General features: G+C 39.1%; 1 protein-coding gene across 2 annotated transcripts in view; it reads right to left on the bottom strand.

Annotated features, from left to right (window-relative positions):
* Window positions 1-7,493: 7,493 nt before the first annotated feature.
* Window positions 7,494-14,614, bottom strand: part of ncalda (neurocalcin delta a) — a 42,801-nt gene continuing 35,680 nt past the window's right edge. For both annotated transcript variants that reach the window (XM_086038367.1, XM_086038366.1), the window contains exons 3-5: window positions 12,202-12,307; window positions 7,921-8,020; window positions 7,494-7,699 (exon numbers count right to left, since the gene is read on the bottom strand). In XM_086038367.1, the coding sequence (XP_085894493.1) occupies window positions 7,923-8,020; window positions 12,202-12,307 (204 nt within the window). In that variant the 3' untranslated portion in view covers window positions 7,494-7,699; window positions 7,921-7,922. The remainder of the gene's footprint in view (window positions 7,700-7,920; window positions 8,021-12,201; window positions 12,308-14,614) is intronic.

Genomic DNA, 14,614 nt, shown 5'->3' with positions numbered 1-14,614 from the left:
GAACCAAATCTCTGATTTGGGTCTTGAAATGAAGTACTGATATCAAACGGATGGGGGGGAGGGAATTTCAGCATTATATTTGACTTCTAAGGAGCGTGTGAAGCTAGCATTTGCCATATACCATGTGCCCCCCCACCTCACAGGCAAACATTTAAAAGCAGCATTTAGGGTGTAAGCTCTAACGGAATCAAAAGTGCACCACTTTTCAAGTTGTGGTATTTTTCCTATGGTAAGAAGATGTGTGAGCAAGTGGTATTTGTCTCCAGGTTGAAAAATTGCAGTTGTTCACAAAACCTGTTGGTCCGCTTGTTCTTATCAGCTAACAGTGTACAGTATGTTGATACACACAACAACCATGAAATGGGGGTGTCAGTATCTGCTTTGTCACCGGTTACAAACGGCATTAATCTGGCAATAGCCAATGTGTCCAGTTACTATCATTTTACAGTCTATTCAATATATTCTCACAGCTACCAAGAAAGACCCCCAATAAAGTGTAGATACATGTTTTATTAATAAAAACATACCTCTTCAAATTCAAACTCTTCAAATTTTTCTTCATGTCTTTCTTTTTCTTCCATGTATAAAATGACAGTGGAGCATGATGTCACATGTAGTAGGTCTGCTTGCACTTCCTTATAAACATACTTTGCATGCCTCAACCTTCCGCAGGACACAAGCAAATCAGGTTTTCTTTTGCCATGCCAAAGACTTTCAGTGCGTCTCTGGCGTGCCGGATTGAAAGAGGAGCCGCTTTGATTGGCGGCACCTGCTTGTTTGGGTCAACAAAAATACCCAAACTTGGTCCAGCCCACCCCTGCGCAGATTTAGACCACATATCATGTCAAACTTGCACTGGGCACAAAAATATCGGCCTCAGTTGAAAAAAAATTGGTGAACCCTGCTGGAAATGTACCTTCTGCTATCGAGTGGAAGGCCATTTAAATGTTTTTCCAGCCACTAAACGTGACTGGTAAAGATAGTTGAACAAAGATACATCATTTGTTGTAAGTAAATAATAATTTGGACCAATTGAAACTGGATAATTTCTTGTGGCACACCTGACGATCCCTCACCCCACAGTAGTTGGGAATGACTAACCTAAGGAGTGAGCAGTAGAACATAAACGTAGACAAATGGGTGGAGAGTAACGTTATACTATAGTTTATGTAAACTGTTCTTTGATTTGAGGACTTGCCCACTGCAAGTAATTTTATGTTGCATTTGAGTAACGTGAGAAGCCGGATTTATCCCACTCGGATTGTCCCAGTTCCGACTTCAAAGCTTTCGAGGCAAATGCAAACAGCACGGATGGCTGATTCCTATAAGTTGTTTGTTGCTCTGGTTCATCACAAAACATTTTGACCTCCAGCTAAGCTTCATAATTTCCTTAAAGTGGAAGTCAACGCAAACATTTTTTTTTTTCAAGAATATGTTCTATGCAAGCCCACTAGTTGAAACAGGGCATTCTGTTAAATATAGCATTTGTGGAATAAGTGTTAATCCACTCGTTTTCAGCCATCTCTAGGGGCGGCCATTTTGTCTTCTGTCGACTGAAAAGGACATCACAGCTGCTCACAACGACCAATTCCGGCTCAGATTCAGAAAACACGTCAGCCCCAAAAAACTTGAAAATATTGCCATTCTGGACCTTTTTAGAGAACAGCAAGTTGTGCAAAAAATAATAGAACACTGAACAATTGGAGATGTGCATTTAAACGTTTAAAGTATATAAAGTTCACCTGTAACCTGTAAAGGTTATAGTGAATATTAGGTTCATCCCTTAGGATGAATATTACTAACTTTTTGTGACTAGTATGTGATTTACTCCTATCTTTCATACCAGGCTGTGTCGATGTGACTCAACTAGTTATGCTGCAAGTTGGAGACACTCCCCAACCACAAGTGTATTTCTTCTTTTAGAATGCAAAATGACAGTCGTTAAGATCTTCCTCATTTAGATTAGAATCAGTTGTATATAAAAAACAACAACAAAACAGTGTAGCGGCCTCAAACAGCCAAGAGACTGTGTTTGTTATGAGGCAAAAATCATTAGACCCGTTTCATTGTACCGGTTCTACCGCAAAACAGCCTGGTTCCACCCTGCATGGTCACTTTTCCCAATACACTTTTTTTTGGGGACCATGCGGTTACAATCGAACTGTTCCTCAGAACCTCTTTCAACCTGGTTTGAGAATGCAGGCAGAGGCAGGCCGTGACGTCACTGTCATCTGATTGGTCGACAGATGTAGGCATTAATTTTAAGCGATATGACAAGGAGCTCCACTCATGGACATATATGATAACCTGGGGCCTAAAGTACAAAAGGTGTGTACGCACAAAATGTGCTGTACGGACCTTTTCACTCTCACGTTCGGATGTATCAAGAGTGAAATGATCGTGGGAACGTGTGGTGATAATCACAGCAACCACTTGGCTGGCGTACGCAAGTTTTTCCTGCTTTAGGGCCGTTGGCGAGTTGTAGAGGTGATGTTGGGTAGTGGCATGCAAAGCACAATATGCCCCGAAATCGTTTTATCTGGTTGACGAGTGGGGTTTACTCTTGTGTTGTCCACACAAATCGGGGCTCCAATCCACATGGTCACCATGTCTCCGGTTTGGGAGCGCAAAGCTCTGACATTTTTATGAGAAGGTCCATTTTGCATCCCCAAGAGCTTGAATGTGAGTTTACTGAAAAAGCTGCCATTGTTCCAAAAATAGAAAATGTATTAAAACCATTGATGTTATGACTTATTGAGCTGCTGAAGGCACTAATATAATCATCTTAATTATTTTATTAAAAACATTGAAGCATTAAAAACAAAAACAACAACAACAACAACAACGATACTATCATTTATCGTGCTAGTTTCTGAGAAAATACATCGTCCGGAAAAATGCGTTATCGTGGCAGGCCTACACATACTATGAACAACTTTTGGAGTGACAAAAAAGATCGGACCGGTATAGGATCGGCATCAGCCAATCCTCGAGGCTGCAACATTGGTATCGATATCAGATATGAAAAATTGGTTTCGAACTAACCCTAGTCTACTCTGCACACACTTCAACTATTCCTAATTAACTTGTTTATTTTTTAAATTTGAATTGCACAGGTTATTGGGCACATTTTTAAAGCTCTGAATAAATTATATATTCATTTTGGTCTCACTCTCTATATCCATTTTATGTGTCACACTATTCTCATTGAAGTAGATATTCAACGCCCAGTGCGGTGACGCCTGATTGTGCTGCTGTCCACAGAGCCTCCAGAGGGCAGACTTGCTTAATCACTGGCACCTGCTATGACGCTCTGATGCATTTTCCACAATTTCATACAAACGTCTTTATTTGGCAGCATTTCCCGGTATTCACATGTAACATAAGAAGGAAGTGTAATAGGCTGAAGTTTTGGAGCAAATATGTGTGTCAGTACAATATGTTAATGTGAGTTTTACTGAAACGAGTTTGAATAGAGCACTTTTTGAGAAGCAATATCCAAATAAATGAGGACCTTCCCTCCCGGCAACGAATAAGACTAGCCCGGATGCTTGTAATGGCTTTACATACAAACCAGATGTTTTGGAGTAAATGATTAGTTTTGAGTAAATTTTAACATGTCTTTGTTACCTGGCAACAACCATTATTAAAGAGACAATGTGACGGCCCATGTTTTGATTTTTCAATGCTCGTTCATTAAAAAAACACTATTAATTTAAATAATATGCGAAAAAAAACATTTTCTATCACATCGATGTCATTTTTTAAATACTGTATAATCATAGGTGAAGTCATCTCTAATTATATTACATAGGGCATGCAGGAGGAGCCTACAGGAGGCTGCTATGTTTCGCCGCCATGTTTTCTGCTACAGGTAGCGAAGGAGACAAACTTAGCGAACGTAGTTCCTCCAAATCATGACTACAGCATGTGTAATAAATGCATTCCGCTTACTTTGTCAATTGAGGGTATATTAGAAGTCGTTTGATTGAGACTTTGCTTGTACCTCTGCTGAAGAAATTGGTGGTAAGTTTGTGACGTATGGTCTTTCTGAGGCACCGTAGTGTATGTGCTTCAAAATGCACGCGCTTCGAGCATAGTTCGTTGCCTTCTATTAGTTCACCACTACATGGCATTAGATTCTACACAACGTGCCTTTCCAGAATGTGAAGTGTGTTGGTTAGGGATTGGCGATACCAGTGATTTTGGATTCGATCCGATACCAAGTAATACATGACCAAATAAAGTGATGCTGATTCGATAGCGATATCTGAAGTGCCAGTTTTTTTGTTTTGTTTTTCTTTTTACACAAAGCCTACGAACAAAACCACACGTGTGCTGCCGCTGTGCTCTCACCAGTGGGAGCGCACACATCATCAGTTGAACCAAACTACTTCAAACTATTTTGTTAACACTTCAATGTCATCTTGTCAACAGTTGCGTGCACTCCATACAGTGCCTACAAACCGTGGGCATTCACCCTGATCGTTCTTCATCCAATCAAATATGTTTACAAATTCTGATGGGCGGGACCAGGGCGAGCAGTCTGTTTCTGCCAAGGCAGAAAGCTCTTTGCCCTTAGCAACACAGCTAAAATTCCGCTTGGATGACAAACCAACCTTCTAAATTATAGATTAATAAATATATTATATATATGAATTAAATGCAAGTATCGATACTTAAAATTGAGCACTCTGGATCGGAATATCAATATTTTGGTATCAATCTGCCCGATCGGCTCTTTCTTTTTTGGGGGGAACAATTGAATTAAGTTTTTATTTGATTGTGCCAGGATGCATACTGTCCCTGAAGTGCAAATCACCCAAAAAACAAAAACAAAACAAAAAAAGGTAATCGCAAAAAAAAATAAAAATAAAATATAACTCAAACCAAAAAACAAAAACAACTGCAAATAAAAGATGAAACAGAACAGCAAATCCAAAATCACAAACAAAAAAAACCCTAAATAAACAAAAGGAAATGAATGGCAAACGGAAAAAACAAAAACACATTCCAAAAGATGAAACACAACATAAAATCCAAAATCACAAAAAAAAAAAAAGAAAATTATTCGCAAACAAAAAAACAAAAACACATTTAAAGGAGCCCTGCGACTGGCTGGCGACCAGTTCAGGGTGTAGTCTGCCTTCGCCCATTGACAGCTGGGATAGGCTCCAGCAACTCCCCGCGACCCTGTATAGGATAAGCGGTTTGGAAGATGACATGACATGACATTTAAAGGACGAAGCGCCGCAACATTTTCCTACCGGAAGTGGTTTGTAGGTGGAGGGAGGGGAGGGGGAATCAGGCTTAATGCTGATGACGGACAACAGGGTAAATAAGTTGATATGAAAAGCCAAGTGTCCTTGAAGGAATTTCATTGCATTGAAGAGTTTCATGTGAAAAGTTCATGTCCACATTACCTATGTCTGTGGAATTATGACACTCTTCCCCAATCTGGAAAACAAGGCATCACCAATTTATCTGAGTATTGAGTTGCAAAAAAAAAAAAAAAAAAACCCGATAGGGTTTTTTCTCATTTGGCTATGTAGGCCTACGGGAAAGTAAAGTTTGGAATTTTAATTGTTTTGCGTCCATACACTGTGTTTTGCTCCCATGTAATTTCGAAGGAGGCCCAAAGACTCTGCAGGAACCCTCAACATCGGAACAGCCATCAGCTGATGAATGCATGTCCTTGAAACGTTTGGCAAGCCAACCAGTTATCCAAGTGTAAAATGAAGTGAAATCAACCTTCATACTACAGCTACACTATTCACAACAGGTGTCAGTGTCTTGTCAAATATGTAATGTCTAGTATTGCCACTACCTCCTGGGTGAAAAACTATGGAACTGAATGCTTGAAGGAATGTTTGTATGTGTGTGAAAATGAATTCCCTACTTTCAGAAAATTGTTGACATCTTCATGACGATAAGGCATTTCTTTTCACCATAAATGTTATTACTATGAGATTTGATCACTACCTGCCATTATTTTGGTAATAAAAAAACAGTGTGTTGGATATAAATGCATAGTAATTATCGTTTTTTACGATTATGCCAATTTTGTAATCGTGGAGTGTAATCGTAATTGGAATTGAATTTCGATTAATTGCACAGCCCTAGTGTGCCTAGACTCAAGCTTTTAACAGCTAGAAGAAGGATTCCGCGATCAGTCTGTAAATAAAATCACAATAACACCAGACGCAAGAGACTACATTAAATTGTAAATTTAATTCTTTACTTTTAAGGCTGACCAAAATCAGAATTCTGTATTTCTCAAACTTTAGCCATTCAACACAGGATACCATACAAAACCTACAAAAATGCAACAACTACAAACATTCCATTGAACAAATCACAAATGTACAGTATACATTTATACAATACTGCTTTTGTTGCTTACTTGGCACTTGACCACAAGATGGTTGTTTTTTTTTTATTTCAATTTTTTTGCATTTTACAGAGAAGTTACACCTGACATGGTCCTGAAATACACTGTCTCACAAATACAATAAAAGCAACCCATTCGTGATATCGTTGCAGTAGTTTATGGAGTGATTATGTTCTTATCTGCATGGTATGAAATAAAAACAGCAGTTCTTCAATATAAGACCCAAAGCCAAGCCTAAGTGAAATGGCTCCTCCATGATGAAGGGGGCGAGGCGCCACTTGGGGTTGCATTTGTCCAACTTTTTAAAAAAGAAATCCAAGAGTGGTTTCAATAATACTGACTATTGGTAGGACTGATTGTGGAAATTCAATACTTGAGAACAGAAGCACAGAACTGCACGTGTGACTGACTATTCAGACACTCTTCTTCACACAACAGTCGTAAACACACAAAAGCATAAGCTCCATGCATATGTGTTTTGAGTACTGTCCATCTGACATGCGGCATTTAAAAACATCTAAAACTGAGTGAGTTTTTTTTTTTTTATGATGTAAATTCCACATGAGCATGAATACAAATACGCAAAAATTGACAGATAGTACAATCAGTGTGGGCTGGATCTGCTTTACAAATTGCCCTTTTTTAAAAATGTCCCTACACTGTATTAAAAACAAGAGAGGGCAGAAATCTGCCAATCCTCTTCAAGAGACTCAATGACATTCAAACCATCCTTTCATTTGTGAGGCCTTGCGAGTGCTGTAAATGCAAATAAAAGCATATCATTGTTTTTGTTTTTTTTTGCAAAGAAACACAAGTTTGTGGAATTCACCATGTACATCAATATACATTCTCACATAATGTAGTAAAGAAGAAATCAAACGTAATACTTGTTCTCAAGTCTGCAGAATAAAATCTGCTTACACAAAGTAATTTTTATCAGAACGCCATTGCGGTTCTTATTATTGTGCACCCTTGTCTCCTATGCACATTAGTGCCTCTGTGCAGTCCACAAAGAGCCAAGCAAGGACACTGATACAGAAACACCAGTGTATATACAACCTAGTGGAAATCTTCTCTATGAGCCTGTTGATAGCAATCAGTGGGATTTCAAAACCAATAGAAGGTCTGGCAGTTGCCGTTTGCCTGGATTTAGAAAAACTGCTAGTGGGTCGGGAGTTGTGCACAGCTTTGGCGTCTTCAGTGTCTACCGAAGGCCTGTCGTCTTCATCGTCGCGTGCTTGACATTCTTCATCAACAGTCTTCTCCATGGTGGAGGGTGAAGGCCATTAAGGGTCACCCAGACAAGTTCTAAAGGAGACAAAATGACCTGCTCAGTACCGACAATGTCAATGATTTCAACAGATACAACAGTTGAAAGTTGGGCTGTCCCTGGACAGTGATTCCACAAAATTTGAAAATACGGTTACTTTATTAAAGTTAGAGTTCCCATCGGGACACACAAGAGGTCACAACTGCACTTCACTAGTTGAAAGACAATGTGAGCCTAACAAGGCAGGTTGATACCTCACCTTTAAAACTGTCCAGCACTGCTGGGGTCACATTGCAACAGGCGTACGATGGAAGGATCACTCTTCGCCCCCTTGATGAACTCCTCCAGGGACAGCTTTCCTGAAACACGCAAGTATTATAAAAGTCAATTTGAACATGAGACTGGCTTGAATTTCATGTAGTGATTTTTTTTAAAAGCAAATTAGAATGTAACCCATTTCAGAATTGTAACATTTTGAATCCACTGTTCACCAAGGGGCATATTCTCCCCTTCACGCTTCTGTCAATTCTTTACTTGCCTTTCCGATACTGATACTGGAAGTATCCCGATACCACATTAAAACACTAATATCGGTATCTGCGAGTACGTACAAATAATGTGGCGATGCCATTTCCCGATGCTGTACTAGTAAAGAACGTTGAATGCAGCGCTTTGTATCTTGCTCCCTGCTGCTTTTTCATGTGTGTGTGTGTGGAGGGGGGGCAGTGGAATATAATGTCGGCGATATGTAACTACTTCAACATAGAAACTCCAGCTAGAGCGAATGTTGCAAGAGGCGGAACCAAAGTGGCCAGGTTCAATACGTTAAACCTGATGCAACATTTGAGAACGAAAAACATGTGAATGAGCACCAAGAGTTTGCGGAGGCGGCGGCGGCAGCGAGCATTAACGAGGGGAATGGACCGCAACAACAAACCCTGCTCAATTTTGGATTTTGGAGTTGAACTTGGATTTTTCTACTGCTTGTTTTTGGTTTTGAAAGTGGATTTGGGAGCGGAAGTTGTTGCGATGGGTCACTAATACTCAAAACAAACTTTTATAATAATGTCCTATAGCTTTTGTAATTAATCCGACGCAATCTCTCTCAAAGATACCTCGTGTATATTATTTCTTATTTTTTCCTGTTTCACAAAGGTTTTTTAATCTGACCAAGCCATGATAGCAATAGTTTTACATCCAAGTGAGTATGCGGTTCTTTAGAATTACAAGAAAAAAAAAAAAAGCTCCCCCCCCTCCCCAAAAAGTCTGGTATCGGTACAGTATCGCCATCGGCCGATACCGCACAGCTGGGTATTGGAATCGGTATCGGGGCCAAAAAATGACATCGGAACAACGATAGTAACCACCAAAGAGGCGGAATTCGGTGCAGTCTGACGGTGGCCCTAAATTCCAGATCGGGGCGTTTACATGATACGGGAATTCCACAGAGATCTATTTAGAAAATGTGTCACACTTGAAATGTGAAATTAAAGATTGAATCTGTAAGTTATACTGATCTTCGCCTGTGACGTGTGTGTGGCTCATCTTACAGTGTATTTTGAAGAAGCATGTGTTTTTTCATTCTCCAATGCGAGCAATTTAATCAGTATACTGTGCTCCTGATTGAACGCTTTGGAGCTGGTGCAAAGCGAGTGAGAATTGATCAGGTTGCCAAACAATGCAATGCGCGATGATTACGAAAAAAAAAAATCTTTAACTCACGGCCCATTATAATGACTGTATTGTTTGCAATCGGCGCTTCATCTCCCCGCCCCATCAACATTTGGAAATGCAGATGATAAAAAAAAAAAACTCTGCTGGTGCTGATCCTGATCAACTATGATGTATTGTCCACATCCAGCCGTCATTGTAATGCAGTAGGGACACATACACAGCCGTTGGGCAGTCTGTGAGCGTATAGGTGCCAAGTGCGCCACCACTGCCCACTCAGCATGAATCATCCGAGCCGGCTGGTAAGAGTCATCACCCGCCATCAGCAGCTGTGAAATGACTCAAAACGTGCAATATGATGTTTTACCTTCAAGAGGTGCTAGACTTTAGTACAGTGCGGAAGAGAAAAGATGTTTCAGTCTTTGGGAGAATGTGGTCACTGACAGATTTGTAGGGGAAGACCCTCGTTTCAAGATCACCCCAGCCAGAGTGCGGACATTTCATGAAGGTGTGTAAGTGACACAATTAAGTTGATAGGAGAATCGGCACAGCCAAAAAAGTGAGCAGCACCTTTTCTGACTTGAAGGGGAAATCAACCCAAGCATATTTTTTTCAAGAATATGTTCCCCGAAGGCCCACTAGTTGAAACACTGCATTCTGATTAATAATGTGTTTGCAATCTGAGTTAAGCAGCAAAATCCACCCGTTTTTAACCATCTCAGGGGGCGGCCATTTTGTCATTTCTGTCAAGTGAAAATGACATCACAACTACCCAGGGCCCGGGGAACGACCAATCACGGCTGACCTGTTTTCTGAAGCTGAGCCGTGATTGGTCGTTACCTGAGTCCTGAGCAACTGTGATGCAGAAGTGACAAAATAGCCGCCCCGTGAAATGGCTAAAAATGAGTGGATTAATTCTTATTCCACAAATGCAACATTTATCAGAATGCCTTGCCCTTTACGCAGCCCTGAATATGGCCCCAAGTGTGGGCACTTCTCTTCTTCTCTCTACCTCTTTTGGAACTTCTTTTAAAAACCTTGGATTCTCAATCAAAGGCAATAATTAGGTCAAACTATTCTCTGTCTGCTCATCTTATATTCCTCTTTTTCCTATTTTCAGTGCAGCTATACAACCTATTTTGTTATTTCACCCATGACACTTGTTGGATTAGAGAAGGAATCTTCACAAAGGATGTACAGTTCGAGCTAAACTGATAAAGCAAGGAATTGTGAAACTGGAAAAAATGGGCAAGTGATGAATAACTGGATTTGTATACAAAATAAAACTGATAATCCCCCGCAAAAATCTAAACTAAATTTAGATGATTGTGAATCAAGCATTTTTTTTTTTTTTTTTACTTTTTACAATCACATGTTGAGACAAGATGGGAGTTGACTTCCGAGAGAAAATTTGGTTCTGTAGTAAGCTTTATGCATAAGAAAATGTACACTATTAAGCACTACACCACGAATGACGTGGGTATGCCTTTTTGAGACCAATTTGCAGGAAAACTAAATAAATATAATATAAATATATTACCCCTGTAAAACCTTTCTATAATTTAGCTAGCATGTTGGGGATTGAATTAAGTTTATCTCAAGGTGATGTGGTCCTCAAGGTGAAATTCAAGATGAAAGTGAAGGTCAAACAGTCAAGTGACCTCAACATACCCCAATCCTAAAATAATGGTATATTTAGAAGTTAGAACCCTTGTTTATTTCAATTTCTAACAGTGCCTTTCTTCTGAAAATTGGCCCAGTAATTTCCGAGTTATTGGGACGTAAAGATTGGCTTCCATGCTTGTTTTTGCTGAAATCTGAAATATTCGGCGGGCCATAGCTCCCAAACCGTTGGTGCAAGTGTCTGTAAAATTTGAGACTTGGTGTTGTAAAATCATATTGAACAAATAAATCACGTTTCATCCAATTCTGAGATGGCCAGGTTTAAATGGTTTATGGGGGATGGTAATTTGAGCCAGAATGACCTAATTGTGTCACATATACCATGTAGTGTAAATCCAGCTGTCGGGACAAGATGACAAGTGTCCTGAAAGATCAACAGTTCGGCACATGAATGCAGGACTGGAGAGTGTGCAAGTTGATTCAATATCAGGTCTGTGTGAAGTAAATTGTCAATGCTTCAAATTGGAGTATCGCTTAAAAAGTCAGGCAGCTTTGTCAGCAGAACACAGCTGACGGCCGGCAAACCAGCTGGCAGTGACATGTTTTGACACGCATGCACTTCTAAATACATGCTTCCACCAAAATTCGACTACAGTATATGGCTGTATTTACACTTCATTGTTCAAGTGATACAATTCCATTTTGAATTATTTATTTATTGCTCCATAGTGTTGAGAGAATAATGTATGAACAATGTGCGACACGCACATACCAAAACAATACCAAAGCCATAAATAAAAATTAAAAAAAGGTAACACATAGACTATTAAATATTGTCTGTATATTGTGCAAAATTGGGCACTTAATCCCACAGTGCAATTTGCGTTTTGCTTGTGCTACATATACTGACCTATAATTGACAGGTGTAATTTGGCCATTTTGGTGATGAATTGCTTCCTTCACAAGGAAAAATAGAATTCTCTCTGTTTTTTTGGGGACTTGCATGCGCTTCACATTTGCTTTTTTTTTTTTTTAAAAACATTCGGGGCTCGAATTGCATTGGCGGGCGCAGCCGTATATAGGGTGGGGTCAGCCCTTACTCGCTTGCATGAGACAAGGTAGCACCTTCGAAATACACTCATTCAACAAGACCAAAATTGGCATTGGAAAGTGAACTAAAATTCTGACAGCAGAACAGCAGGAAATGTTGTCGCCTTAAAAAAGGAAGCAAATAAAGGAAGGCTACCGTCTCTGTTGGTGTCCATTTGCCTGAAGATCTTCTCTGTCCTTTTCTCAGGCGTTGACTCATCCTCTGGCATCTTCATCACCGACGACACCATTTTATAAATAGCCTGCGTGAAAGCAAACAAACGGTTGGTCAATGATTTTTCCAAATCACTTTGATTGAAGTAAATCGGTTGGTCATTTATATTTAATAAGCAATTTACAACATAAATAAAACTTTTGGAGAATAAATTTGAGGGATTACCATTACATGGAACAAAATAACAAAGTGTTAAGAAACTGTATATTCGATCCATCCATTATCCAAACTGCTTATCCTCATGAGGGTTGCGGGCGTGCTGGAGCTTTTTAAGTTAAACTCATAAGATTTGTTCACAGCATTCTTCTCAACCAAACTGACCTTATTCATACATAGCCCTGGAGCCAATCTCATCTGATTTAGGATGGGATAAAGAAAGAAATTACATAAACAAAAAGAAGAAAAAAGATTTGCAAACTACACTCAAAAAAATTTGGAGCTCAATCTACTTAGAAAATGTAAGGCAAATAATAGCAGAAATGTATCAAGTAGTTAAAAAAAAAACTATTCTTTGTTCAAAACAACTAAAGTTTTTGAATGTGTAAAATATACATTTGCAAGTAAAGCATACTTGATTTTTTTTTTTTAGTGTTTGAGTTTAGTTCTTTATTTGAGTTTTAAAATACACTTATTAGGAGCAGATGCTAATTACTTTTTAACAAATATCTTAACAATTCTTTTTAAATTGTATCTACCGGTACTTTCTATTTGTAGTTGATTGGCCAAATGGTAGTTCGTATACTAAAAATTATAGTTACAAATCAAAGCAAGCGAAATGTACAACACCACTTCTTTTCAAGTTTATTAAGTCCAATTAATATATGCACTATGTACATATTCTGAACATTTGACTTTGACAACTTGTTCTTCTCCAACGGTAACTGAAGGGCATCAACACGCTAGCCAGCTAGCAGCTACCTGCTAACAAAACATAAGATGGCTGAGGTGATTTTGAAGTATCATTTGTTTTTTTAAATTTTATTTTGCTCTAATCAGCGGCTGCAATACATCTAATTTGCATGAAAAATGGACAGCCCTTACCCCAAAAATGTTTTCCTCTACCTCGAGATAATCACTGATAACACACACATACACGTGCGCGTGCACACACATACAAAACTATCAGCTGTTGTCTGAGTCCTTGCTGGCTGCTCAGTGGTAAACACTGAAATCACAGCCCACTCTTGCTGTCTCTAACAAGGAGGTGGCCTTGAGGAGAATGAGAGCTGACATGTGAACAGAAGCGAGCTGCTTGTGATTACAGTGCTTTATAGGTGATGGTTATGCTTCCTATTACAAAGTGTCAGGGCAACTCATCTTCTGGGTTACCAAAGAGCTGAGCAGCAGCAAGTTATCATTATCTACTGTAAACAAATATTTCAATATTTATTCAGCAAGTCTTATTCATATTAAATTATATATTATTCATATATTCAGAGCAACACAAAACGGAGTGCCAAGAAAAACTGTTACTGTTGCTTGTTATAAAATTTGCGGCAGCCCTGGTGGGTCCCTCATCACCGATTGGGGAAGAGAATTCCGCTCATGTGTAGTTACACCCAAGTGAAGCATATTACTGGACATACGTACAAAGTACCGGTCTACAGGCGATTACTATCCGGCTGGACAAAAAGGCGGATAGAAGGACGCTGAAGGGTACCCCTGGGTATATATATTTATGTATTATTGGTGACAGTTTAACGCGTTATTAACTCATTTGATGCCTACATTGTTTTAAATTATTTTTTCATAATCTACTAGTACACCCCCAACATCGAGTTAACTCATGAGTTGTTTTGTGTGCAGTTGATGCCCAAGGCTCTGACGCAATTAATCACAGAGTTTCAGGCTTGAGAAGCGTTGTAATGACGTGCAATCGCCAGCAGATGTCACCAGTGTCGTTTATCAGACCCATTGCCAGTATGTAGCATAATCTTCATACATTTTTTGTTTTTTGGCATCAAAGTTGCTTTTTTAGAATTGTTTTGAGGTTGTTAAATAAGAAAAGTACTGTTTATATATCTGAGGTGTCATAAAAGCAAAAATATTGGGGTCAAAATTGAAATTGATAAGTTTAGAGTTTATATGTGTCTTTTCACAAAACCCTCGATTTCTCAGTTTTTAGAAACAGGATTTTCAGTGAAACTTGCCTATGTTCTACTGCAGATTACTCAAGAATGACAAATGCTAGAAATAAACTTTTTTTTTCGGAAAGAAGAGAGTCTAATCTTTCTTTTGGTAGGTTCCATGTCTATATAATCATAAAACACAATATTCTGTGGGCCTTCAAAATCCTCGAAAATGGCTGGCACTGAGGAGCTTAGCTGCGCTGCGA

Source organism: Filicampus tigris, chromosome 8 (assembly GCF_054856515.1).
Source record: "Filicampus tigris isolate MCC_2025a chromosome 8, RoL_Ftig_1.0, whole genome shotgun sequence".
NCBI lineage: Eukaryota > Metazoa > Chordata > Actinopteri > Syngnathiformes > Syngnathidae > Filicampus > Filicampus tigris.
The sequence above is the reverse complement of the archived record's forward strand: the minus strand, read 5'-3'. Positions and strand labels throughout refer to the sequence as shown.